The 25,549-nt window shown below is 35.6% G+C and overlaps 3 protein-coding genes across 4 annotated transcripts; 2 read left to right on the forward strand and 1 right to left on the reverse strand.

Moving 5' to 3' along the window:
* Nucleotides 1-446: 446 nt before the first annotated feature.
* LOC113336878 (F-box/LRR-repeat protein 4-like) lies at nucleotides 447-6,059 on the forward strand. The gene is made up of 8 exons (XM_026582571.1): nucleotides 447-905; nucleotides 1,975-2,220; nucleotides 2,948-3,354; nucleotides 3,665-3,850; nucleotides 4,102-4,294; nucleotides 4,492-4,568; nucleotides 5,036-5,189; nucleotides 5,511-6,059. The coding sequence occupies exons 1-8, from the start codon at nucleotides 582-584 to the stop codon at nucleotides 5,805-5,807; spliced, it is 1,884 nt and encodes a 627-aa protein (XP_026438356.1). The 5' UTR covers nucleotides 447-581; the 3' UTR covers nucleotides 5,808-6,059.
* Nucleotides 6,060-7,628: 1,569 nt separating this feature from the next.
* Nucleotides 7,629-9,875, forward strand: LOC113336749 (1,4-dihydroxy-2-naphthoyl-CoA synthase, peroxisomal-like). Its single transcript, XM_026582419.1, has 9 exons — nucleotides 7,629-8,130; nucleotides 8,215-8,337; nucleotides 8,501-8,602; nucleotides 8,701-8,739; nucleotides 8,839-8,937; nucleotides 9,050-9,097; nucleotides 9,182-9,277; nucleotides 9,362-9,484; nucleotides 9,576-9,875. The coding sequence occupies exons 1-9, from the start codon at nucleotides 7,861-7,863 to the stop codon at nucleotides 9,690-9,692; spliced, it is 1,017 nt and encodes a 338-aa protein (XP_026438204.1). The 5' UTR covers nucleotides 7,629-7,860; the 3' UTR covers nucleotides 9,693-9,875.
* Nucleotides 9,752-12,596, reverse strand: LOC113336748 (cyanidin 3-O-glucoside 7-O-glucosyltransferase (acyl-glucose)-like). 2 transcript variants are annotated; one of them, XM_026582417.1, is made up of 12 exons: nucleotides 12,376-12,596; nucleotides 12,231-12,294; nucleotides 12,064-12,122; nucleotides 11,878-11,953; nucleotides 11,719-11,790; nucleotides 11,539-11,605; nucleotides 11,184-11,442; nucleotides 10,968-11,083; nucleotides 10,676-10,896; nucleotides 10,450-10,581; nucleotides 10,279-10,369; nucleotides 9,752-10,193 (listed from the first exon to the last, which is right to left on the reverse strand). In XM_026582417.1, exons 1-12 carry the CDS (start codon nucleotides 12,532-12,534, stop codon nucleotides 9,959-9,961), a joined length of 1,551 nt encoding a protein of 516 aa, XP_026438202.1. In that variant the 5' UTR covers nucleotides 12,535-12,596; the 3' UTR covers nucleotides 9,752-9,958. The 2 variants fall into 2 exon arrangements, with proteins under 2 accessions (XP_026438202.1, XP_026438201.1); XM_026582416.1 differs by having other exon boundaries at nucleotides 11,518-11,605.
* Nucleotides 12,597-25,549: the final 12,953 nt, after the last annotated feature.

The following is a 25,549-nucleotide window of genomic DNA, read 5'->3' on the forward strand; positions in this document are numbered from 1 at the left end:
GCTCTATCTTCTGGTTGATTAATTCTATTTATAAAAGACAAATGATATATCTTGTGGTTGATTAATTTTATTTATAAAAGACAAATGCTATCCAGCACGACTTTGCGAAATGATTTCCCGCTCAAACGGCTTCTAAAACGCTGGATCATCGAATAAACGATTGAATTAGACTTTCTATATCTTTCTCACTGGTTATTTGCGTTCAGTCGAGAACTCACCACAGATCCAAAGGGTTCAAAGCCCGGATTTATGATGTCACCAGAAAAGTCCTCTGCCAGCCTAAAGCATAATTTGTTCAGTAAAACGTGGCAGAGTAGTTCAGAATCCGATTCTTAGCTCAAAACAACCCTACTCCTAAATCCTAACACACCCAAGTATCTATTCAAAACGTGTCATCTTTACAAGTAAATAAACCGGGAGTCGGGTTTCAATTACACTGGGCGTCATATATCCGTAAGATCTCAAATCCATCCCTTTCATTTCCTTCGACAAAACTTAGGGCTTTCATTTCCCTACTCGAAATTCCCCACATTTTCCTAAATTTAAGATTAGGGTTTCCAAATCATCATCATCGTAGAAGAATGAGAGGTCAAGATTTGGTAAATACAGTATTACCAGAAGAATTACTCTTAGAGATATTTAGTCATATCGAAGGATCAAAATCTGATTGTGATTCATGTTCCTTAGTTTGTAAAAGATGGATGAAATTAGAAAGGGTCAGTAGGCGTACACTTAGAATTGCTGGTTCTTCTGGTAATCCACCTGATGTTTTGATTAAATTATTAGTTGAGAAATTTGTTAATGTTAGAAATGTTTTTATTGATGAGAGATTACCGGCTTCAATACCGCCTAATCATTCCACGTACTCGTATGGGGCGCATTCGTATTCCCGGAGGAAACCAATTGTAAGTTGCTTAACTTTGAAATTCTTGTTTTAAAGTTTTGGATTTTTTTTTATTTTTTTTGGATTAGGGCATCATCCTATTTGGATTAGTTTAGGGTTTTACTCAGTTTGTTTGGGAATCTGTGTGCTAGTGTGGAAATGTTTTGAAATTGAGTAAATTTTTTATTACTTGGAGAATCAACAAGTGAGTGAATAGTTTTTAGGATTCCTGATATATCAGTTCACTTGTAATTGGACTGTAATAGGTTAATATATAGCTGGCCTGAGATGAATGAGAGACATTAATTTAGACTGTGGGAGTGTTCAAACAAGAGTCTGTGGGAGGCTACATGTAGACCTAGTTTACTTTCATACCCGATCTTGAAGAGCTTTAGGCTGAGAGTTTGTTGTCCAAGTAGCATACATTTGGAATAGCATTCTGGATTTAGGTTGCTTGTAGTGTGAGTATAAGAGTTGAAGTTGGGTTTTGAAGTATGCGTACTCCAGTATCGGACATGAGATGGATTAGAGGCTTATAATTTGGTTGAGACTGCCATTAAATTCGGCTTTAGAAGGTGATTGAATAAAGTGGCTGTGGGATGCTCTATTTAGACTTGCTCACTTGCATGCTTGATCTCAAAGGGATTTAGATCAACAGTTGGTTGTCCAACTAGAAAGCCTCTGAGTTGTAAGTAGCTGTTTCCATTTTTGATCACCTAATGCATCACGACATCTGCTTTTTATATCTTTAAATAAAATATTTCCATTTCTGATGCTAAAACTTCCACAAAGTATGTCTTTTGCCGGAACTGTTGATGCCCTTAGGGGACCATCTTTATCTTTGGCATACAGGAATCACTTTCCTTGTGGAGAAACATACAGGTGTTGATAAACTGTTAATTTATCTTAGATGATTTGACCACCCATTTTATACTATGATATTATCTCTTAATTGAACAATGCTATTATACTTCGACAAGACTTTCATATATTTTTTACTATGGGATGTTAATGGAGATTTAAAATCTGTTTTCAATTCATGCTTCAAATTCTGAGTAGATGCTGATGTAATTCAAATGATTGTCACGCAGAAAGGAAAAGGTCGTGGTAGAAAAGCGGCTAGCTCATCTTCAAAAGCTGGTATTAATGGGGCTGAGAATAGTGGGTCTGAAGAACTTGACGTAGAACCATTTACCTTATCAGATGCTGGTTTGACTTCTCTTGCTCAGATTGCTAGATTAGAAAAGTTGAGCTTAATCTGGTGCTCTAACGTGAGAAGTGAAGGACTAACATCTCTTGCTGAGAAATGTCGGAATCTGAAATCCTTGGATTTACAGGTAATTGTGCTTCACTTGTATAATTGCAGTTTGCTTTATTTCCCACAAGTATAAAACGAGAGCCATGACCTCCATTACATTTACAATCCTGAGAGCTATTAGCAACCAAGTGTTGATTAAGGAACGATATGGTATACGTCAGCTCCTAACCAAACTCTGCTGTAACCCCAGCATCTAATTAGGCTTTGTTGGGGAGGTACTTTGTCTTACTTTTGTCTTTCTTAGTAGGCAATACATTTTTAGTTTTGTTTCATGAAGCAATAATTTAATGCTTATGATCGAGAATGCTATCATCTGGAATATGAGTTCTTCTGAATTTGTTTTTAACTACATGTGTTATCCAAATTTACCCTACTCTTTTCCTCTATAACTTAGACGAGTATTCCCTTTCTTTCTGTTTTTTACTGCGGACACAAGAAATGCTTCTCGTCAGGTTTGAATATCTGAATCAGAAAAGAAGCAAGGTATAGGTTGTATTAAATACTCCCTCCGTTTCTAAAAAAGAGTTACTTTCGCCTTTTCAATTTGGCCTATTTTTAGGCTAAAATGAAAAAGTGAGTACCTCTTTTTTAGGAACGGGGGTAGTATATGCTAATTTAAGCTCTTCAGGATTTTTCCGTAAAAGGTTTTGGTGGAACTATCTTAGTTGATCAGTAGAATGCTTATCTTCAGCAGTTTGCAGAAATGTTTAGTAATATGAAATGTTAGTAACTTATTTTGCATGTAGGGTTGTTATGTTGGAGATCAAGGTATAGCAGCTGTGGGTCAGTGGTGTAAGCAACTTGAAGATTTAAACTTGCGTTTTTGTGAAGGCTTGACCGATGCAGGTTTAGTTGAATTAGCTCCTGGCTGTGGGAAATCGCTAAAAACTCTTGGAATAGCAACTTGTGCAAGAATAACTGATACTTCATTAGAAGCTATTGGATTGTATTGCACCTCTCTTCAGACATTGTCACTGGATTCTGATGTGATCAAGAACCAAGGGGTGCTTTCCATAGCTAAAGGATGCCCATCTTTGAAAGTTCTAAAGTTGCATTGTGTAAATGCCACAGATGATGCTTTACTAGCTGTTGGTGCCTACTGTGTGTCATTGGAGTTGCTGGCTTTAAACAGTTTTCAGAGGTTTACTGACAAGTGCGTATTTGTTCAATATATTTTGCTAGGGTATCTATCAGATAATCCATGTTCATCCATAGCCAATGAGAAACATATGATAACCTTATGTTTTGCTGTTTAAAAATGTGGTTGATCATGAAGTGCCTCGATGCCCACATCTTCCATATTTGCATTGTGTTATTTCCTCTTACCAATTGTTCTGCATGTTGTTATTTCTTTTATTGGTAGTCTTGCCACTGGCCTATTTTCTTATTTGAATCAAGTCACTTTGCTGTACATAATGTTGACTTCCTTTTGTTTCAAATGTTCATTGCGTTTACATCTGTAGGAGTCTCCTTTGCATTGGGCAGGGTTGCAAGAAGCTCAAAAATCTTATGATAAGTGATTGTTATTTCTTAACCGACATGAGCCTCCAAGCAATTGGGTCTGGTTGTTCAGGGCTGACACATCTTGAAGTTAATGGATGCCACAATATTGGAACACTCGGATTGGAGTATATTGGAAAATCTTGCCCGTGCGTTTTCTCTCTCCCTCTCTCCCCCAGTGTTTTAAATATTTATGAAAATGTTCTTTTAGAAATGAATTAGTAATTACTATCTTAATCTTGATAATAGTTGTTGCTCAGATTTTTCTGTAGAGAACTTAAGGTTTCATCTTGCTTGTGCACTCTGACGTGCTACTGTGTCTTTCATTGTCAGAAAACTCCTCCTTCAATAATAATTATCTTATTGACCTAATACGTAAATTTATGTTCGAACGATGCAGGCAGCTTTCTGAACTAGCGTTACTCTACTGCCAGAGAATAGGCAATGATGCTCTTCTTGAAATTGGCAGAGGCTGTAAATTGTTACAAGCTCTTCACTTGGTGGATTGTTCAAATATAGGAGATGATGCCATATGCCATGTAGCTCGGGGTTGTAAGAAGTTGAAGAAGCTTCATATTCGTCGATGTTATGAGGTAGTTCATGTTCCCCATTTTTTCAACAATAAAATTACAAAATTACAAAAAAGCAAATAAATGAAAAACAAAAATTTTAATCATTATAATGATGTTTCTTGATGACGCATATCGGCTAATACAGTTTAAATTACATGTTAAGAGTTTTCTGTGGTTATCCCATTAGGTACTTATTGGATTTCATTTTCCTTTAATAGATTGGAGACAAGGGAATCATAGCTGTTGGTGAGAACTGTCACTATCTAACAGATTTGAGCCTTCGATTTTGTGATAGGTGCGTATACATATTTTATTTTATTTTCCTTTTACTTGCGTGAATTTTAGTGGAACTGTGAAAGTTGCCTTTTACGGGTTTGGTTTATGCTCAATTTATGCCAGTGTTTATGGGTTTGATTTGTCTTATTGGGGTCACGGTTAGTATGGCAATTGCTGATGATATGATTGATGCTTCTATTGCAGTAAATATCTGGATTTACTAGCATTATCGGTAGCATTAGTGTTATTGTTTTTTATTACTTTTTTCCTATGTTTCTGGGTTGTGACTTCGATATGGGTTCCATTTATAGCCTACCCCCGCTTGTTTGGCACTAAAGACTTGGTTGTTGTTGTGAAAGCTGCCTTTTCTCATCTCTGAAAGAACAGAAACGTACCTGTTATGAATAAGATTTAGCATTTGTTCGGTTTTTGGTTTTTAACATTCTTGGACTTGAATCTTATAAAATTTTATGCTTGGATTGTTAGGGTTGGAGATGATGCCCTTATTGCTATTGGTCAGGGCTGTCCTCTACTAGAGCAGTTGAATGTTAGTGGGTGCCATCAAATTGGTGATGATGGACTTGTAGCCATTGCGAGGGGATGCCCTAAGCTTGTTCACTTGGACGTAAGCGTTCTTCAGGTATGATCTTTTTAACTCAAGCTTCACTATTATTAGATTATGTATTTATCTGTTAGTATTCGAAATGAAAGATTATGCTAAATCTTAGAGAACGTCCGTGACCCCTTTCTTTTTTTATGAAGTCAATAGGTATATCAGATATTACTGGCATAGTCAGGCAATAGATCCTGGTGTCGGATTTTCTGATTTTCCTTTTGCAATATTCTATTTTCTTTCTGAAGACTGGATAGGCATAATAGATTTGGGAAAGCTCTTTGGTTTAGCCAATTCTCACAACCCCTTAAAGATGAGTGATCCCTTTTTTCTTTTTTTCTGGGGCAGCATTTGGGGGATCTGTCATTGGCGGAGATAGGGGAAGGTTGCCCGTTAATAAAGGATGTAATACTATCTCACTGTCGGCAAATAACCGACTTTGGTTTAGCACATCTTGTAAAGAACTGTACCCTACTTGAGACCTGCCACATGGTTTATTGTCCATTAGTGACTTCAGTTGGAGTTGCCACCGTGGTTTCAACTTGTGTCAACTTAAAGAAGCTTCTGGTTGAAAGGTGGAAGGTCAGTCAAAGGACACGACGAAGGGCTGGTTATGTCTTATCTTATCTTTGTGTTGACCTTTAGTTCTGGGTCTCCTCCCTGTTTGTACATGAGTGTATAAATAAACTTTGCTTCTATATCCAGCCAATGTGGTATCAAAATGATATCAAATTAGTGCCGTCATAAAGGGCAAAGCATGTTAAGGTTATACTTTTCGTGTTTATTTAATCTTGTATTTCTTTTCTAAGTCCTCGGTGATGTGTTAATATACCACTGTGTACAACAACTAACAATAAAACGTTCTCAGAGACATTTGATTGTACTTTTTTTTTGTGGTAAAGTATGTGTATACTTGGTTGGTTTATATATAAATGTTCTGTTTCATAATATATACATCTTTATACAAGTACTGTAGTACGCATTTGTCAGTTAAGTCATTCTCAGAACTATCTTGTCAGAACTAGCATTTCGAAATTTAACCACTACTATACTGAAATAATTCTGTGCAGGAGATTCCCACTTGTTTCATTGAGAAATCTAGTGGCATGTTTTTCCCTGTTTTGAATGTTATGCAAGCCAGCGTAACTTAGACATAGCAACTATCTGCTGCTGAACGATATTTGGTGACCCAAGGCATTTATATTTGTATGCACATGCTAAGGGGAATATGTCCACTTGACCAAGAAAGGTGAAAGAATACCTTCAAACAATTAGTAACATGGTACCAATCTGGAAATCGTATTTCATTTGATTTTTTGGAACCTCTGTTTTACAACAAAAGTAAAGTTTTAGTCACTTTTTAGGTGTTAAAAAGATGAAAAGAATGTGATTTTTGAATTCCTTGTTATCTCCCCAAGTAAAGAACCAAAATGGGCTCCCTAAAAGAAAAGAATCTCATTCTTTCTTACAAAGCTTGAACCATGTCATCTCTTGTAGTCTTTGTTGTGAACATCTCTATCTCGGTTAGTAATAATGGAGAGAGGCCGTAACCATAGCAGAGTCTCTATGTTTTATCACAAGTTCTTGAATTATGTGATAGACAATCCTGTTGTGCGAGGTATCAAACGTATCAAAGCAGGATGTAGTCATCATATGAGTGATAGTGGATGTAATCATCATCTGGATAATAGTTTGAGCAGAAGAAATAGCAAGACCAGTACCGATGCTAGCGTGGTTGATGTCGTTTATATGCCGGGTGAAGAGTTTGATCAAAATCCAACCGATGCTGTCCCTGAAGATAAAATTGCTTCGTCTTCACCACAACTTGCATTGAAGAAAGGTAGTGCTGTTCTAGGTGGTAGGCGAACCCAAGTTCAGAAGCCTCTTGCTATGCCTCACAGTTCAAGTACAGCTCTTGCTCCATCAAAAAGTGTCAGACAAAAATGATTTGCAGCCTACAGGTTACTAGGATTAGTTCGTGATAATACTGACAACTTCTACCGGTCAAAGCACAAATAAATGAATAAACAGTTTTGTGCTCCTCAGAAGCTTGAAGATTAAATTTTGGTGATCGGCCTGCATCACTGCCGGTCGGTCTTCCGGTGAAGTTCTTATGGTAAACCTTTTTTCAAGTATAAAGTGTGTGCAACTAAAGAATGTTGTGAACTCTGTTTTCTTCAAGAAATAGTGATATGTGTGTTTGTATACTCTTTTTTTTTTCTCTCTTAAAATATTAGAGCTGCAATTAACCTTGATGAACTTTTTATGAAGGTAATCAAAAAATTTACTGCAAAATTTTCTGATTGTGTTTGCATCCTCCGTGCCAAATAACACATGCCCGGCCCGGGCACATATCTAGTATCCCTTAAAATAATATATGGGCATGCTTCATTTTCAACCTTAAACAAAGAAATGCATGTTCCATACATACATATTTTATTTACGAATTGGATAACGGTTATTATAGCCGTTCATTTTCACACTTCAGCTAAGTACTAGCAGGAAAATGGATTCCATCCTGAAACACGCATTTCCAAGTTCCACCCCATCAGAATTCTGTCGTTTCCAGATTCTCGACTCATATATATATACATAGACTAATCCCATATACCAGAGACAAGTAGCCTACAAAACCTCAGAATTTCACTTACTTGAGTCTAATCCCCTTATCCGAAAAAATTCCAAGCTTTTTTCCATAATGGCCAGAATTTCAGAGAAAGATATGAAAAATGTAGAAAGGAGGATTGGGTCTGTAGCTAATCACATTATTCCTTCCACGAACGATTCGAATTCAGCGTCGTCGTCGTCATCGATTCAGATGAATAGTACTTCAATGAATGATAGTTATCATAGAGTTCATGGAGAAGTTCCTACTCATGATGTTGTGTGGAGAACTACTTGTGATGATTTAGGAATTCAATTTACTGACATTATTTATGAGAAATCTGTTGGGGAAGGGATTGCAAAGGTAAAAAAACATTCTTAATTCTGAATTTATTTGAAAATTTGAAAATAGTTTATACTTAATTTTGCTTATGACTGATTGTTGAAGATTACGATAAATCGACCGGAGAGGAGGAATGCTTTCCGACCGCAGACGGTGAAGGAGCTAATCCGTGCATTTAACGATGCCAGAGATGATTCTACTATTGGAGTTATTATCTTTACCGGGAAGGTGCGTACCACATTGTTTAGATATCTTTTCAATTCTGAATTTATTCTGCTCAAAGTTAGCCGGAGATACTACAATGTAAATACTGTTTTACGGTACCGGCAGAAATGCATTATTAAGAACTTAGAGTAGTGGATTATTGAATGCTATGGGATCTGTTGTGCAGGGTACCCAAGCATTTTGTAGTGGTGGAGATCAGGCATTAAGAGGTAAAGACGGATATGCCGATTACGACGATTTTGGACGCCTTAATGTTTTGGATCTTCAGGTATGAATTTTCATATCATGTCAATACAGACTGTTCGTCTTCAAAAGCACCTTCTAGATTCATTTCTCTTATCTTCTGTTTTTGTCCTTGTTATACAGGTACAAATACGGCGCCTCCCCAAACCTGTAATTGCAATGGTAAACTATCCTTTTTTTTCCTTCCATGCATAAGTCTTTTTAATTTTGTAGTTTGGATTTGAAAGTACAACTGTATTCAATTATCCGCCTCGTTGCCAGGTTGCAGGTTACGCGGTTGGAGGAGGACATGTATTGCATATGGTTTGTGATTTAACAATAGCTGCTGACAACGCCGTTTTTGGCCAGACAGGTCCAAAGGTACTCATATTATGCTTGTCTTACGAGCATTCTTTGGAATGTTAATTCTTAATGCATATCCACAAATTGCACATTAAAGTTATTTTTGTGATCTTACGGTGGATTTGTGCAGGTTGGAAGTTTCGACGCAGGTTATGGAAGTTCCATCATGTCTCGTTTGGTAAGTGTTGAAACTGAATTCTCTGGTGCAGTGAGGGAATCATAGTCTTAACATGTTATTTCTCTTCTGGTGGTGGTTTACCAGGTCGGGCCGAAAAAAGCACGTGAAATGTGGTTTTTAGCTCGATTTTACAATGCTTCTGAAGCAGAGAAGATGGGACTAGTGAACGTCGTAGTACCCGTGAGTTCACAATCAACTACTCAAGGGGGCTACTGTATTGTTTTCAGTATCTTTATCTAGTTTTATTTCTTGTTTGTTAAACAGCTAGCGAAGTTGGAACAAGAAACAATCAAATGGTGCCGGGAAATAATGAGAAACAGCCCGACAGCAATTCGTGTGACCAAATCTGCTCTCAATGCAGTGGATGATGGTCATGCCGGTCTTCAGGTAATTTCTTGTGATTCTGCACTAACAATTCTGTCAGCATATTAACAAAAAATTTGCTTCATTTTTTTTTTCTTCAAATGTTGTATTGCAGGAGCTAGCTGGAGATGCCACATTACTCTTTTACGGTACTGAGGAAGGGAATGAGGGAAAGACAGCTTATATGCAGCAGCGACCCCCAAATTTCGCCAAGTTCCCTCGCCGACCTTAGATGTTTACTGCCATGCAGTTATGTGTTTGTAATTTCAATAATCTTACTACATATCAAAAGGAATAACCTCATGATATTACCCAGAGTGTTACAATAAATGTTTGCCGCCATTCGAATTTGAAATCTGAGAGATTCAGTTCTGTTTTTGTACTTTCTTTTTGATAATAAAAGTTCTGCCCTTTACTTTCAAACCATCTACTACCATTTTACAGGAATTTGTGACCTATCATTAATATAGCGAAATATATCAAAGTCCATCCGGTTCATCATTCAGAATTCCAGATCTTCTCATTCTTCTTCATTATGTGTATATCATGTGTGTGATTCCTCCCCGTCTTGACAAAATTAGAGTACCAGAGAGCTGATGATTTTGGTGTTCTCTTCAACTCTTTGTCATCGAAACCGACGTGAACAAGTCCATATCGGGACTCATACCCGGATAATACCTCAAAAACGTCTAGGAATGACCACACAAAGTATCCTTTTGCATTTGCTCCGTTTCTGTAACAAGAATTATATTTATATTAATTCTTCTGAATCAGGTACCTTAGTTGTTGATGATCACAGATGATAAGTTAATCTGTACCTGATTGCCTTTAATATGTTTTCAATGAACCCGCTTACATAGTTGATCCTTGCAGTGTCATTGAGAGACTCATTACGTGGCCCTCCGAAACCTAATCATACGAACATGCAAAAGACTTATCACTTAAATCTGCATTACATCAAGGAAAATGCACAATTTTAGGCCAATTACCATTTTCTTGAACGTAGACAGGAGGATTTCCATAAGAGTCCTTCAAGTAGTTTAGCAAACTCAGTAAACCTGAAGGATTGGATGGCAAGGAACCAGGAACGAATTGACTAGTTGGTGTATCGTCTTTGGTACCTGTACATTTAATTGACAACATTGCTGAACTGAGCCATGTTAATTTCATGCACAAATCTGACCCATTAATTTTAATGGCATGACGTGAATATACCTGCAATTTGAACCCCCATATCACCGTTGTAATCTCGAGGACTTGTTTCCCAACTGCTCGAGTCATCTTTCACATAAACCGTGAAATAATGGTTTAACCCGATGAAATCCCATGATTTCTTTATGAGGTCGGATTCTTGTTTCGTGAAAAATGGGAGTCGAGAACCGGCTTTTTCTCTCATTATCGCAGGATAATCTCCATAAACAAGAGGATTCATTACCCTATTTGAATGAAAACAATTGAGATGTTGTAATTAAATTTACCATTACTGAGATGATGAGAATTTTCTTACCATCCTATATAGAAGTCATTGGCTCTTTGAGACGCTATAATATCAGAACTAGAATTCGTGAAAGCAGTGCACCAAAAACAATACACGTTCATCCCTATGGTACCCTCTTGTTTGCCCTGCATTTCACATGGACTCAAATTCAATGTTCTGGAAATGAATATCTTCGTTAACTAAGAATCTAACTGAGGAATAAGGATTTATAGCATGTGCAGGTACTCGGTATTTTTCTTTGTAGATTGCTGCAGCTGATGCATGTGTTAGTAAGATATTATGCATTGCAATGTACGGTTCAACGGAGGAGTTCCCCGCCGTACAATTGAAGACACCACCTGGGTACGAGCAGCGCTGTGGAGGCCATATACCGCTGTCGTAAGATGCAATACTCATTATATTTGCTTCATTAATGGTAGTCCAATATGAAACCCTGTCACCAAATTCTCTAAAGCAAACATCTGCATAGGCTGTGAAATCCTCGCTGCATAAAGATAGCATCAAAAAGTTTTAATTGTTATACCTTAAAATTAAGCAAAGGAAAAGTAGATATAGTTACATAATTTTTGGGCTTAACCACCCTGCATATTCATCTTCAAGAATTTGCGGGAGATCCAAATGGTAGAGAGTAGCATGTGGCTGAATTCCTATCCGTAACGAAATCGAACAAATTAGTGCGTTGCAGTGACCATCATCTTCAACAAATTAGTGTATTACAGATACATTGTTGGATTTAGAAAGGTATCAGTAGTTACCGTACCATGACTGATAAGCTCATCAATGAGATTATTGTAATACTCAACGCCCTTCGGATTAACGGCCCCTCTTCCACCTACAAAAGGTTGAAATAGTTTAGCCACCAAAAAAAACTGAATTTAATCAATCTCTGGCTACGGAATGTAGTAGTATATATATTTACTTGGGATAAGTCTTGACCAAGAAATGGAGAACCTATAAGCTTCAAGACCCAATTCGCTCATTAGCTTCACATCTTCCTGCATCATCAGATTACATAATAATTGAACAAATTCTTATATAAGTTATTTTGATTTTGAAGATCATCATTCTGGTCATGACCACTGCAGAGAAGGACAAAACTTTTTACCTTGTACTTGTGGTACTCATCAGAGGCTACGTCTCCTGTACTGTGGTCAGCTGTCTTACCTGGTTATAGCCAGAAAACATAACAAAGCTTTTAAAATTAAAAGCATAGGGCCACATGAAAATGAAATAATATTTTTTGTTTTGTTGTTAAAAAAAAAAAAAACTGACCCTCGTGAGTGTAAGTATCCCATAAACAGGGTGATCTTCCATCTTCTGCTGCTGCCCCTTCTACCTAAAACAACAACATTCATAAAAACCTTAGAATCTCCAAGACAAAAAGAGAGAGATAGAAACAGAGGAAACGAGGGTGAACCTGATAAGCTGAAGTTCCAGCACCAAATACGAAGTCAGCTGGGAAGTCATCTCTGTTGAATTTTAGTACACTACTACTGTCTGATGATGCAATTTTAGTTTCTATGGATAAACAGACAACTAAACAGATGATAAACAACGTAAATGAGATAGTGGCCATTAATTTTTCTTTTGCTCTACAGTGTACCTTTTGTTTTTGATCTCTCTCATCTATGACTACATGTTTTTATGTTCTGGGTAGAGTGAACACTCACTTTCTAACTTTATCTACTTGGGATTTTTGCCAATGTGCCCCTTTCACAAAAGTAGATTATAATAAGGTCCTGTTTTTTTCAGAAACTTTCAAATATGACCCACATTACAAGATTTTCCATCTTGTTACAGTTGGATAGGAGCTAAAGTGACAACGGTGTTTCAAGAGGACCAAAAAGGCAGGAAAAAAATTGGTTTAACTGAGCGAACAGAAAATTACCACTTTCTAATTACTTTCTCTGACTATATGTATCATGCAGAACCTTGCCATACATCTCCAAGGTCTAAGATGAATCTGGCTTTCTTCTCATGCAGGGTCTCATTATAGCTCTTTCTTTTATTCTTTCTAGGCCCACCTTGTTTCGCAATGACTAGAGGGGAACAGTAGCATCTCTTCGTTGCATAGAACAATCTAGGCTATATTGTACTACTCTTCAGTGGTTTCATATAACATTATCGTGCATTGTACATATACAAGCTAATACTGCATTCTACATAGATATTACATACTGCAAAGAGATGCACTATGTATGACATACTTTTAAACAAGAAAAAAAACTTAAGTAACAAATATACAGACACATGTCTCGGATTAACCTAAACATTCATGTTAGAATATGGGCATCCAACTCAAAACCAATTGACAATGAGTGGAGAGGCCCTAAGAGATTATAAGCCGCGGGATCTTAGATAACCCAACAATGTGGGACTAATAATCTCAACACGCCCCCTCATGTGTATGCTCGTTGGGTCTAACACGTCGACAATAAATTGGGGGACGCGGAGTAAAGATGCGGTCAAATGACTCGACACAAATAGCCTGCTCTGATACCATGTTAGAATATGGGAACCAAGCTCAAAACCAATTGGCAATGAGTGGAGTGGCCCATAGAGTTATAAACCGCGGGATCTTAGATTGCCCAGACAATGTGGGACTAATAATCTCAACACGCCCCGTTACGTGTAGCCTCGTTAGATCTAACACGTGGACAATGAAATCGGGTGACGCGGAGTAAAAGCGAGGTCTAATGACTCGTCGCAAATAGCGTGCTCTGATACCATGTTAGATTACGGGTATCCAACTCAAAACCAATTGGCAATGAGTGGAGAGGCCCAAAGGACTACAAACCGCAGGATCTTAGAGTGCCCAGACAATGTGGGTCTAATAATCTCAACAATTCAGAACCAAGGCACGATTATACATTCAAGCAACTTATAAGCATAGGTCAGTCAAAATGTTATCATGGAAGGAACCCATTGACTGTTCTTTCAAACCAATTCAGGGATACCAGCATGGATAAAGTTGTGAGTGAATAATAAATTATAGCATGTAGCATAAAACTTTTGTAGAAATGAGATCAGACAGATTGGAAAAGAAATTGTGTATGAAAAGTTTAGAAAGAAGAAGAAATGTTGAAAAAAGAACCCCTAATATTTCTGTTGATTTAAGCATGTGTCATAGAACTTTGAGGTCTGTAGTTCATCTTTAATAACTGGAAATGCACTCCTGATAATTAAACTGCATTGCTAATTTGAAAAATTCCCTTAGCCTATCATTATATATATGCTCACTTTGATCAGTAACATTACGTATTAAATGACAAACTCATAATGGTTCTTGTTCCGATCTTTTAGATTTCTTAATTCTATGGAAAAAAGAGAGTTGCTTACAAACTCAGTAATCTTTTCAGTCACATGGGATGTTTGAAACTGAGTAACTCTACAATAAAAACAGTTATAGTGAAAAATGATTGAACACATACTTAATGGATGTTATGCTCATATACACGTCTTATTATCTAACTTATACACCTTATATTATCCTGAATATAACTTGAAAGGACACTCCAAACTCATTGAAAATTGTTTTTGAGTTGGATGCCCAGATTCTTCTACCTACTGCAATAAAAATACATTCTTTTGTTCTTTTGCTTCAGATGATTTTAGCTAACACCAGGAGAACGATACGAAAGCTTATAAGTAATAGATACGAAAATGATTATGATTGACTAACTTCGCAAAGAGGATATAATCATTATTATTATATAATGAATCAAAAGAGAAAGCTTAGGTAAGTTATGACCAACTTCTACACATCAATATTATTGTACCAGTTATATAGGTAACTATGATATGCCTGAGTACAAATGGTCGTACTTCACACGCATGTCTTTGCTGGTTCATGCCTAATAATATTAGATAACCACGGTTTATGAAGATGTTAGAATGTGGGCATCCAACTCAAAATCAATTGCCAATGAGTGGAGTGGCCCTAAGGATCATGAACCACATGATCTTAGATAACCCACACAATGTGGGAATAATAATCTCAGCACGTCCCCTCACGTGTAGCCTCGTTGGGTCTAACACGTGGACAATAAATCGGATGACGCGTAGCATAAATTTGCGGTCAAATGACTCAACACAAATAGCCTGCTCTCATATCATGTTAGAATGTTGGCATCTAAATCAAAACCAGTTGGCAATGAGTGGAGTGTCCATAAGGATTATAAACAGATGGATCTTAGATAACCCAGAAAAGGTGGGACTAATAATCTCAACAGAAGCTAATATAGCATTTTTAGAAGCACATAGGTGTAAAAACAACTATGATAAGGTCAAGTGCCAAAAAAATTAGCTAAATCATGGTGTATCACAACAAAATATGATCTCTGTCACGACAGATACTAACAATCAGCTACTAGAAGAATATCATCTTTACTAACACATTACGGCAAAAGAGATAGTTAACCTGTGATATGCTTGGTTCTTTTCCAACTATTTGTAACCGAATGTCCACAATTAGGGTCGATGCCACTTCAAGAGAATCCACATTAAGTCACTAACAATTCATAATAAGTTATAACATAAAACAGATTAGGTTTCCAACTATTTGTAACCGAATGTCCACAATTAACCGAATGTACACACGCTCGAAAATTCACAGAAAAAAAGATGCCAAAAGACTTAAATAAAACAGATATACAAGTGCCTGAACCATAGTGGAAGTTTGATTACATATGATAAGTTTTGGACTTACCAGGTTATCAAACACAATAAGGTAAACCCGGAAAAATTAAATCAGAAAAAAATTATCAAACACTAAAGTATGATGAAGATTTTATGCCGATATCCAAAAAAAATTAATCAGAAAAAATTAATTCGGTGTTAACGGTTTTGCGAATAGAGAGAAACACAAAAAAACAGATACAATAGACCTTCATATTAGAATACTATATATAGGTTGGCCTCCATATAAGAATAAAACTTTCTTGTCCCAATTCAGGCCAGTTATAAATAAGAATAAACTCTATATTTGAATAAGTAATTTTATTTTATTTTGGTCTCATCTTAATCATTTAACCCTCCATATAAGAATAATTTGATATTATACTAAAAAATATATAGTTTTTGATCGATGATTAATTTATGAACGCTGACAAATTAACCCTCGTTCTTATACACATAACAAAAGAAATAGAAATATGATGAATAGTTTGAACATTTTTAGATAAATATTTTTTCATCATCATTTCATTTACATGTTTTTATTACACATATGTGTTAAAATAAATCTTTATCTTTTACAAATGAGTTTTGGGTTTCAACTTATAAGCTATTTCTTTCCTACAACATCTTTAACTTTGGAGGCTTTCACCCTCTCTTCCTTCCAACAACAAAAAGTGATTACTTTGGGTTTCAAAGGTAGGGGATTTCTTCCTTGGAACTCGTCGTATCCCCTTTGTTGAATTGTATTACTCATTATAGGATTTAACATAAACTAGTGTGTGGTTTTTTCATTTTAATGAATATTACCATTTCATAGAGTAGATTAGATGAATATTACCATTTCATGGAGTAGATTAAGAAGTTGTAACCAAATGAGTTGGCCTTTAACACAAGGAAGTAGTCTAACAACATCTAGGTGATTCATAACAACACTAAGCTCTTCGATTTTCATTATCATAGAATCTTCTTCTATGACTGAATCCTTAGTACCAACCATAACCTTCACCATGTTATACTGTAAGTACAATTCCTGCTTATGTTCTTAATTTGTTTAGATTAATTGATTAGTATTTACATTAGTATTAAGACGGATTATATATGAGATTATGATTATTAGCTGGTTTAACATTTAAAAAAATTCCAACGGGTTTCCATATGTTATTTGTTTTGATGGGTTTAAGTTTGGTTTTGCAAGGTTTTCTTTGTTTTGATGTTCGCTAAATTTATATGTGTTTTAGTTGTCATGGCACATCTTCTGGCATGTCCATTCGATTTAGACGGAAACCTTTTTCCTCTTTCATAATCTTGATTGGCGTTACTTTTTGTTATATACTAGGTCCTACAATCGCATTTATGTTTTCAATTCCTTTGAAATACTTGTAGTATTGTTGTTTAGATTGGCTGATAACAGAGAAGTTAATGAACTAATATGCCTCCAAGAAAGTAGTTGCTTGTTATATTTACAAATATGACTACCTGACTGCTTGTACAATAAATCTTGACCTTTGAAAATATAAGAATAACCTCCACATAAGAATAACCTCCACATAAGAGTATTTTTATATATCCCATTGATATTCTAATATAAGAATAACCTCCAATTAAACCACATCGCACCAATGGCATCATCACAACTAAACCATATTTCTTTGGAAGATTAGTTAATCTACATCTATTTAATGAGTCAGAAAAAGCCAAAGATAAAACATCTACTGAATATAAACAATGAGTTTGTCACTTCATTTCCTACTCCAGTTAGCGGTCACACTAAACAAGATATCAATAAATACACAACAATATCATTCAAATTATAACTCCAATTCAAGCTCAAAAATTTCAAGTGGATGTTAACTGAAGATTGAAAGAATTCTTTGTTGTCTATGTACAAAGACTCATAATAGCAAGAAAAACAATCTCAACTAGAAAAGGTGTACAACGGAATATTGAACCCCACAGACAGAGCCAAAGTTCTTCTTATACACACTTCGTAGATTATCAGGCCATGAAGTAACCAAGCATTATGAGAGAAAATTCAATTGTGGAACCCATTAATCTAAAGACAAAATTCCATCCGCTGTAGAGATTGAGAATATAACATATCAATCAATTTTTTATTCAACGAACCTAAATGTTAAATGTACTTGGAAAAAAACCCAACCTAAACCCAAATTTTAGGATCGATAAAAATAAATAAAAAATAATAATTTAAAAATACGAAATGCTATACAGACAGAATAACAACAGAATTTGACGTGGCGGTGATGTGGTGAATAGAGTCTTTTTTTTTATTTACCATGTCATTATCTTAAGAGAAAAAGAAAACACACTAAACCTTGAGATTTTTTTTATCTGTACGTAAAGAAGATGGATTAGTTGAAAAAACAACTATGCTCATCATCCTCCTTAAATCACATCCCCCACCACCACCCCTTAAATCGCTTCTAAGTCGCATTGATTTTTTAAGTCAGAATCATTTTTTATATCCAGATTGAAATTTAAAATAAAGTTAAGAAATTCTATGATTAACAATGTCAAATTTACTTCTTAATCTTAATAACTTCTTCTCGCAGTTGTATATGACCTATTGAATTAGATATAGTTGTATCGATCCATAATAACCACCAGTAAATGAAATCTCAACAGACCTATACTGCTTGATTGTCTTAGTAAATTTAAAGAAGATGTGAAGAATGACTTATCTCCTCCTTTTTCTCTTTGATCTCCTCCTCCAGTTCTATCCTCTATAGTTACCTTTTGATTTCTCTAACAAGGATATAAATTTGACCCACCAACTCGATTAAGATCCCATGAACAAATTTCTTTTCTTATTGTTGTTCCTTGGGTGGAGATTCAGAAGTGAGTAATCTATTTTTCTTCGAATAGATTTTTTCCAACTGTAATTTTCTTCAATCCTGATGTAAATTTGATTTTGCATTAAATTTCTCAACTTCATAAGGAAAAATTAAAGCGGTGACTTTATTTTGATATTAGGCTTGTCACTGATCAAAAGAGAATAGAAGTTAAGTTTTTTTTTATTATATTTTTTTCTATTAGTGACTCGGTAAACAAAAGGCAAACTTCACTCCAACGTGTCGGCACCACGTAATTTTGGTTTTTTATTCAGCTGTTACTTAGCGTCTCATGTAGCAGAGTTGTTTAAAAAGTCAAAAAAAAAAAAGAAAAACCCTCATTCAAAATTGAGCATTAAAAAAAACAAATAAAAAAATATATAGATGAAAAGAATTAGAGTTAGAGAAATTATACCTTGCAGCAGTTTTGTTGTTCATTAAATCTTCATCAACCGTTATCTTCTTCACCAATTCTTCCAGAAAAGGAAAAAACGAAAACAACTCACTTGGAAGTTTTTCATCAGAAACTACACTCTATCAGTTGTATTAAGGAAGGATAAAAAACAAACCTAGAGTAACAAAATTCTGAGAGAAACCTTAACCAATTCCCCGAGGGAAATATCTTGATAAGGATACATCATATGAGGTGCTTTTGGATATATATCATAAATTCACGCTAGTAATCTTCTCAAACCAGATGGTTTTCTCCACTCTCCCGCCATCTTCTCTAACAACAAAATATTTCATCTAAATCCAAATCTATTGGATGGAGTTGAAACAAAAAAACAAAGGTCATATGTGCCTTTTGCAATTACAAGATATTAACACCTGCATAACTTCACTTTAAACTGACAGCTCCTAAAAATGAAATTCTCCTTTAAAATCATGGGATTGATAATTCTATGTTTCGTGGGATCAGTAGCATGCTCTTATTTCCAAAATAAAATATGTTCTTCTTGGAACATGTTAGTGGAGCCAATTGCCTACTCTTTACCACCGGACTACTCCAAAAACCTATCAAAATACTCTAATGCGCAGACTTTTACTGACCAATTCATATTAACCTATGAATGGATAACAATATCATTCAAATTATTACTTCAATTCAAGCTCCAAAATTTCACGTGTCTGTGTACAAAGCACTCATAATAGCAAGTGTTGTCCATTCATAACTTTTCATGTCAGAGCATTTGCTCGGTCGAACTCACAAGTGTTGCCATCTCAAGCTTGTTGTCAAATTTAGTTTTCAATACTATATCTTGATTTCTAGTCTACATTTAGTCAAGTCTCGAATTAGGATAGAAGTGTGACGTTAAGAATCGGATATCACTAGCGAAGATCAACATGAGCTCTAGAGAACTTCTTCAACAAAGGTAAGTGAAGACTGAACCACCCATTTCTCAAGTTTTCACCTTTCTATCAATGAAACATTGTTACATGACTAAATTATACAGTACACGCATAACAGAAATTATGAGTCAAGTTTATCTTGAATATCATTCTCGAAATATGCTAAGCTTAAGAGCATTTATTCATACTTGATGAATTTGGTTAAGAATATTTATTGTTTATGACCTAATTTTGATTCAACATTTAATCATTTAAGAATATCCTGGAACAGTGATATTGTGTCATTGATGTTATTCGGGAATGTTTCATATTGATTATTAGAGAGATATAAAACTACTGTAAATCTGGATACATGACAGTATGCATATCAGTTCACATGCTGGGAGAACTGTTATAAGTCCAAAGCCGCAGTACATGTACCTTGTACGCATACCAGCGTATCTATAGTTCGGCAGCGACTTTTTGGTAAGCATACCCGGTATCCATACCATAAAAAGTATGTGGACTCGTGAACTAGGAAGGTACGCGTACCTAATATAAAAAAACGGAAAAGATTTGTTGTTTCAAAACCGTAAAGGTAGGTATACCCATTACGCATACCATAAAAGATTTATGAGTTCCTGAAATTGTTCTTAAGGGTACACATACCTGGTAAAAGTACTGTGACAAGAATATTCACAAACAAATACAATACACATACTCGGTACACGTACTTACCCTGTCGAATATTTTCAGATGCATCATAATTATTTCTATGAGATGATCGGCATTTGGATAACTCTCTAAGAACACATATAGACATGATTGATCACATTTGTGATTCAAGAAAATTCTTAAAGTGTTATATGAAAATTGTTAAGCTTCTTGTTCGATTGGTTAATTTCGGCTAACTTTTACGAACCAAGCATTATACACGGTTTGGCTAACCAGGGTGTATATTCTATTATGTTAATCTCAAGTCAAGTTTTTCATCTAACAATGATTATTGATTGCTTAATTCCAAAGCTACGTTAGATTAAATCTAAAGCAAACTTGATCTTGAAAGTTTATATAAGGAGAACCTCAAACAACTGGGATCTTTGAATCCTTGACACTATTCTCGTGTGTCCTAGTTGTAAACTAGAGTTGTCCTCTGATGTATTTTCAAAGTTGTTGTAGTAATATGATTCGTTCAAGACTTGTGAAAGCGGATTTTTATATTTTTTTAATAAATAAAAATAGCGAACTAAATTAAAAAGATGTTGTGAAAATTATGGAGAGAATAGCGCTAGGGTTCCACCATTTGTTGATATTAATGATTTAATAAAACAATAATTATGAAACTCAACATTCAAATTGATTCTAATAGTATTGTCTAGACATGTAGATTTCCAAAAGAATAGATGTTAATCCAAGCATAGAATATCAAAACCCTAAAGCAAGCATATTCTATCAAGAGAAAATACACCTAACTAATCAAAATCATATAAATAATTTTCAGTTCAATGCAAAAATCATAATAGAATTGTTGTAATTAATTAATAGAAATATATCACTTTTACCGAAACAATGGCTTCCTCCACAGCCCCAAGGATTGGGTTTAGCTCATCATGATGTTGGAAACACGCTCAAAAGTTGATTTCATTGCTAAAAGTAAGTGTACAAATGATGAAATGGAGAAAATGATGAAAATTGGGTGTTTGCAACGTTTATAATTATTGCAAAACACTGTTACAAAGAACGATAGAAAAGAACTGTTGTTGTTGTAACTCTGCAACCCTCGTGCGGATGTCGTTGTCATTGTTGATAAATGAATGCCTCTGGTGGTCTTTTGTTCTTCATGTTCTTGGTGCAGCAGAAGAAACAGAGTTCTGAAAACTCTTGATTCACGCCTCCTGAGCTCTCCTCTCGACCCCAAACTCTCCGTTCTCATTCTCTATGATCCCAGCAATCTATTTATACTCCTCGGCCTCATTTAATCACGCCATAATTCTCAATATTCTTCATTGAACTCGGGCAGTAAATAAAATATTCTGGGAATATTTTCTTCCCTGATTTAGCTTCTCACGCGTTTCTACATCTGCAAAATCTCCTTATTTATCTTTGTCAAGGTCCAAAGTGTTGCTTGAGTCATCAAACATGAGAAGAACACGTTTAAATTCCTCACAACTCGTGCAAGCTCATGTTTTTCCTCCAACTCCCTGTTTGGATTAAACCAAGTTATCCAGTCAAATTTGATCGAAACAAACACCCATACCATCTCTGTTAGGACATATCACAACTACCCATGAAGTTTCAGCGATTGAATCGCACAAAAACTCCTCCAAAATCCGATCGAAAAATCTGCGAGTGAAGTGAATATTTTCCCGCCATTTTTATTTTTGAAATGTTGAAGATGAAGTGCCCCTATCTTTTTCTGGGGTACGAATATCAGATGGGTGCTGAGGATGAATTTGGGCTACGCATAACCTTGGGTGTCCCTTAGCCAAATCTGGGATCCGTATAGCAAATGTCCTCCAGGGGTCCAAATAACACTTTTTGAGCAACTTTTTCCACACAAGTGTATTTCTCCAAAAACACCTACACAAACATAAAAACACCATAATAAGTACAAAATCAAGCATTAGCAATAGAGACATTGAGGACAATTCAGACACAAAAATGTGTCTATCAAATACCCCCAAACTTATTATTTGCTAGTCCTCGAGCAAAAAAAATGAAAATGACTACACTTAGCACGTGCAGCAAGCCGTTAAACCGCTAGGTGGCCCTAGCGGCGGAGTGTTCTCTCCGGAGGGTTTACCAGAGATGTACCCACAAAACCTTTACTCCAAACCCTAGCTATCTACGCAGAACCTTGGAAGGCACTAAAGAATCTCCTTGTTTGGCATACTCTCATTGACTATAGGAGGAAGTACCCTGATGAGAAATTCCAATTGTTGTACACGAGTTTGCACTCAACATACTAAAATTCATATATAAGTGACCGAGCTCTACTCAGATAGTTTCCGTACATCATAACCAGAGTCAACCAATCACATGGAAAGATTAAGAAGATGGATAAAGAGATGGTTAAAAGTGAACGGTGTTTCCCATATATGTCTGAAGGCCTCTGCCAAGGTGAACCTATCCTAATGGACTGAGATACTGGTCTGACTAATATCAACACAACTGGCATATACAAGGGGACCAGTGGTCGATAAACCTAACTTTAGGTCAACACAACTGGCATATACAAGGGCACCAGTGGTCGACTTTATTGAATTTATTCCGGTTGGTCTAATGGTATGGTCTCTTTCTTTTTTCTTTTTTTTTGTGTATCTCAATCACTCTATTCCACCCTAGCAAAGGTAACAACTTGAATTGTGTGCCCCACCAAATCACTTAAAAATAAAAATAGAAGGATTAGGATTCAACGAGATATGACGAAACTACCATGTTTTTTTTTTTAATTCTAACACCTGAGCTTTGTGCTTTTATGAATAGACTCTTTAGATGTTTCCATATAATCAGATTGGTTCCTCAACTCCTATAACTAAGATGTTCCCATCCACTTAGATTGGTTAGTGCCAACCTTAATAATCATAAATTTCTAGGCTCTGAGTTTATTTGTTGCAGCTAAGATCTAACAAAAAGTTTCTTCCCCACCCCCAAACTTAAATCTAACATTGTACTCAATGTTCTAAAGATGAAATTAAAAGTATGAACAATAAGAAACTGTTACCACTTGATGGATGGAAAAAGAAATAAGGAAGCATATTACCGTAAGCATGAGTACCTCCCAGGAAATGCTAAATTTAAAGTCTTTAGCTAGACATCGAATACCTCAAAAAGGATTGTCACCTTCCAAAGTCATATATCATCCTCCTTCAAACCCTGAAATGTGTCTATCATCCTCCTTCAAACCCTTATTTAGTGACTAAAAAGACTTCACCTAGGGATTCATGAAGCCAGGTACAAATATCGTTATCTTGATAGTTCGTGTATCCTAATCTTGTTTTGATTTTCGAGCTTGCTCCAACAAACAAAATAGATAGAAATCACAAAGTTTCTTCGTCTTAGACTTTGTAATTCTATAAGTTTATACTTGTGAGGTGAATAATAATCTAGGCTTCTCTTCGGGAGTCATAAGACCGTATTTTTAGGTTTACTAGACTTTGTCTATTACAATCGATTTCCTACATCACCTTGATCTTTGAGATACTTGAGAATCCATCTAACGGTGGAGATTTATTGCTTTGGTTTCAAGCAAACTTAGCTTGGCTCATAGATCAGGTTTCATCTAACGGCAAATATTGATTGCTTTGTTCCAAAGCTATCTAACCCTGATTTGAAGACTATATAAGGAGAACTCTAGCAACTTGGAAACCTAATCCCCACACCTCCTGTGTGATACTAGTTGCGACTAGAGTCGATTCTCCTTTAACCTAGGTTTTTCCTAAAACCATTATAGGTTAACGACTTGAAGACTTTATTGGGATTGTGAATCCAGACCCATCTATTTTCTCTGTAGTTGCATGTTTTGATCGTACTTTATACTATCGTGATTGAAAACTATCTTCTCTAAGATTTGCTCGAGTTTATCTCCAATAGGTAAGATAAAAAGAAGTCACAAACATCTTCGTCTCATCGTTTGTGATTCCACAATATCTTGTTTCGCTTCCATACGATTAAGATTATTGTGAGGTGATTGATAATACTTGGATGTTCTTCGGGAATATAAGTCTGGTTTATCAATTGGTTCATGTGCACCTTGATTTATGAAAATACGGAACAAAACCTTATAGGTATTTCTGTGGGAGACGGATTTAACTATCGATATAGACTTTTCTGTGTGAGACGGATTTATTTATCAAGTCTTCGACTTTAGGTCGTAGCAACTGTTAGTTGTGAGTAAGATCAGCTAAGGGAATCAAGTGCGTAGAGTCCTGCAGGGATTCAGAGACGTAAGGAGCACAAATGTACCTTAATCAGTGTGTGATTGGTTAGGGATCAACTACATTCAAGTCCGAAGTTAACTTGTAGTAGGCTAGTGCCTGTATCGGCTTAATATAGTGTGGTGTTCAAATATGGATTAGGCCACAGGATTTTTCTGCATTTGCAGTTTCCTCGTTAACAAAATTTCTGGTGTATGTGTTATTTCTTTTCCGCGTTTTATTTTCTATATAATTGAAATATCACAGGTTGTGAGTAAGTTCAATCAGTTCTTGAATCCGACCCTTGGGTTGTTGATTGAATTGATTGACACTTGGATATTGGTTTGTGATAATGTCCAAGTTGTTTTTTATAATAATCAGCTCGTGGATTTTTATCTGTTTGATTTGCTGATTACATTAAGAAACGAAGATATAACTCTTTGATATACTTTTCTAAAGATTGAGTCTGACTATCTAGTTGATTCTCTTGAAAGTATATTGGAGTTATTCCATATAGATTGATAAACAAAATATTGGGTGAGGTTGTTAGACCCCCGCTTTTTCATAGAATATAATATAGAAACAAAATTTAGATCTTAAGCATCTCAACTAAAAATTAACTAATAAATGACCCGTGGTAATTTGAAGGTAATTTATATCATCTATCTAAAATATTTGATTAGAGATTTAAAAAAGAAGAAAAATATTAGTAAAGACACCTTACCTACCCGAAAATTAACTTTGTTAGAACTTATCCAAGTAAGTAGTTGTAGTGGACGCTGTAGTTGAGGTTTAGTGAATAAGTAACCGCCATTAAAAG

Source organism: Papaver somniferum, unplaced genomic scaffold (genome assembly GCF_003573695.1).
Source record: "Papaver somniferum cultivar HN1 unplaced genomic scaffold, ASM357369v1 unplaced-scaffold_154, whole genome shotgun sequence".
Lineage (NCBI taxonomy): Eukaryota > Viridiplantae > Streptophyta > Magnoliopsida > Ranunculales > Papaveraceae > Papaver > Papaver somniferum.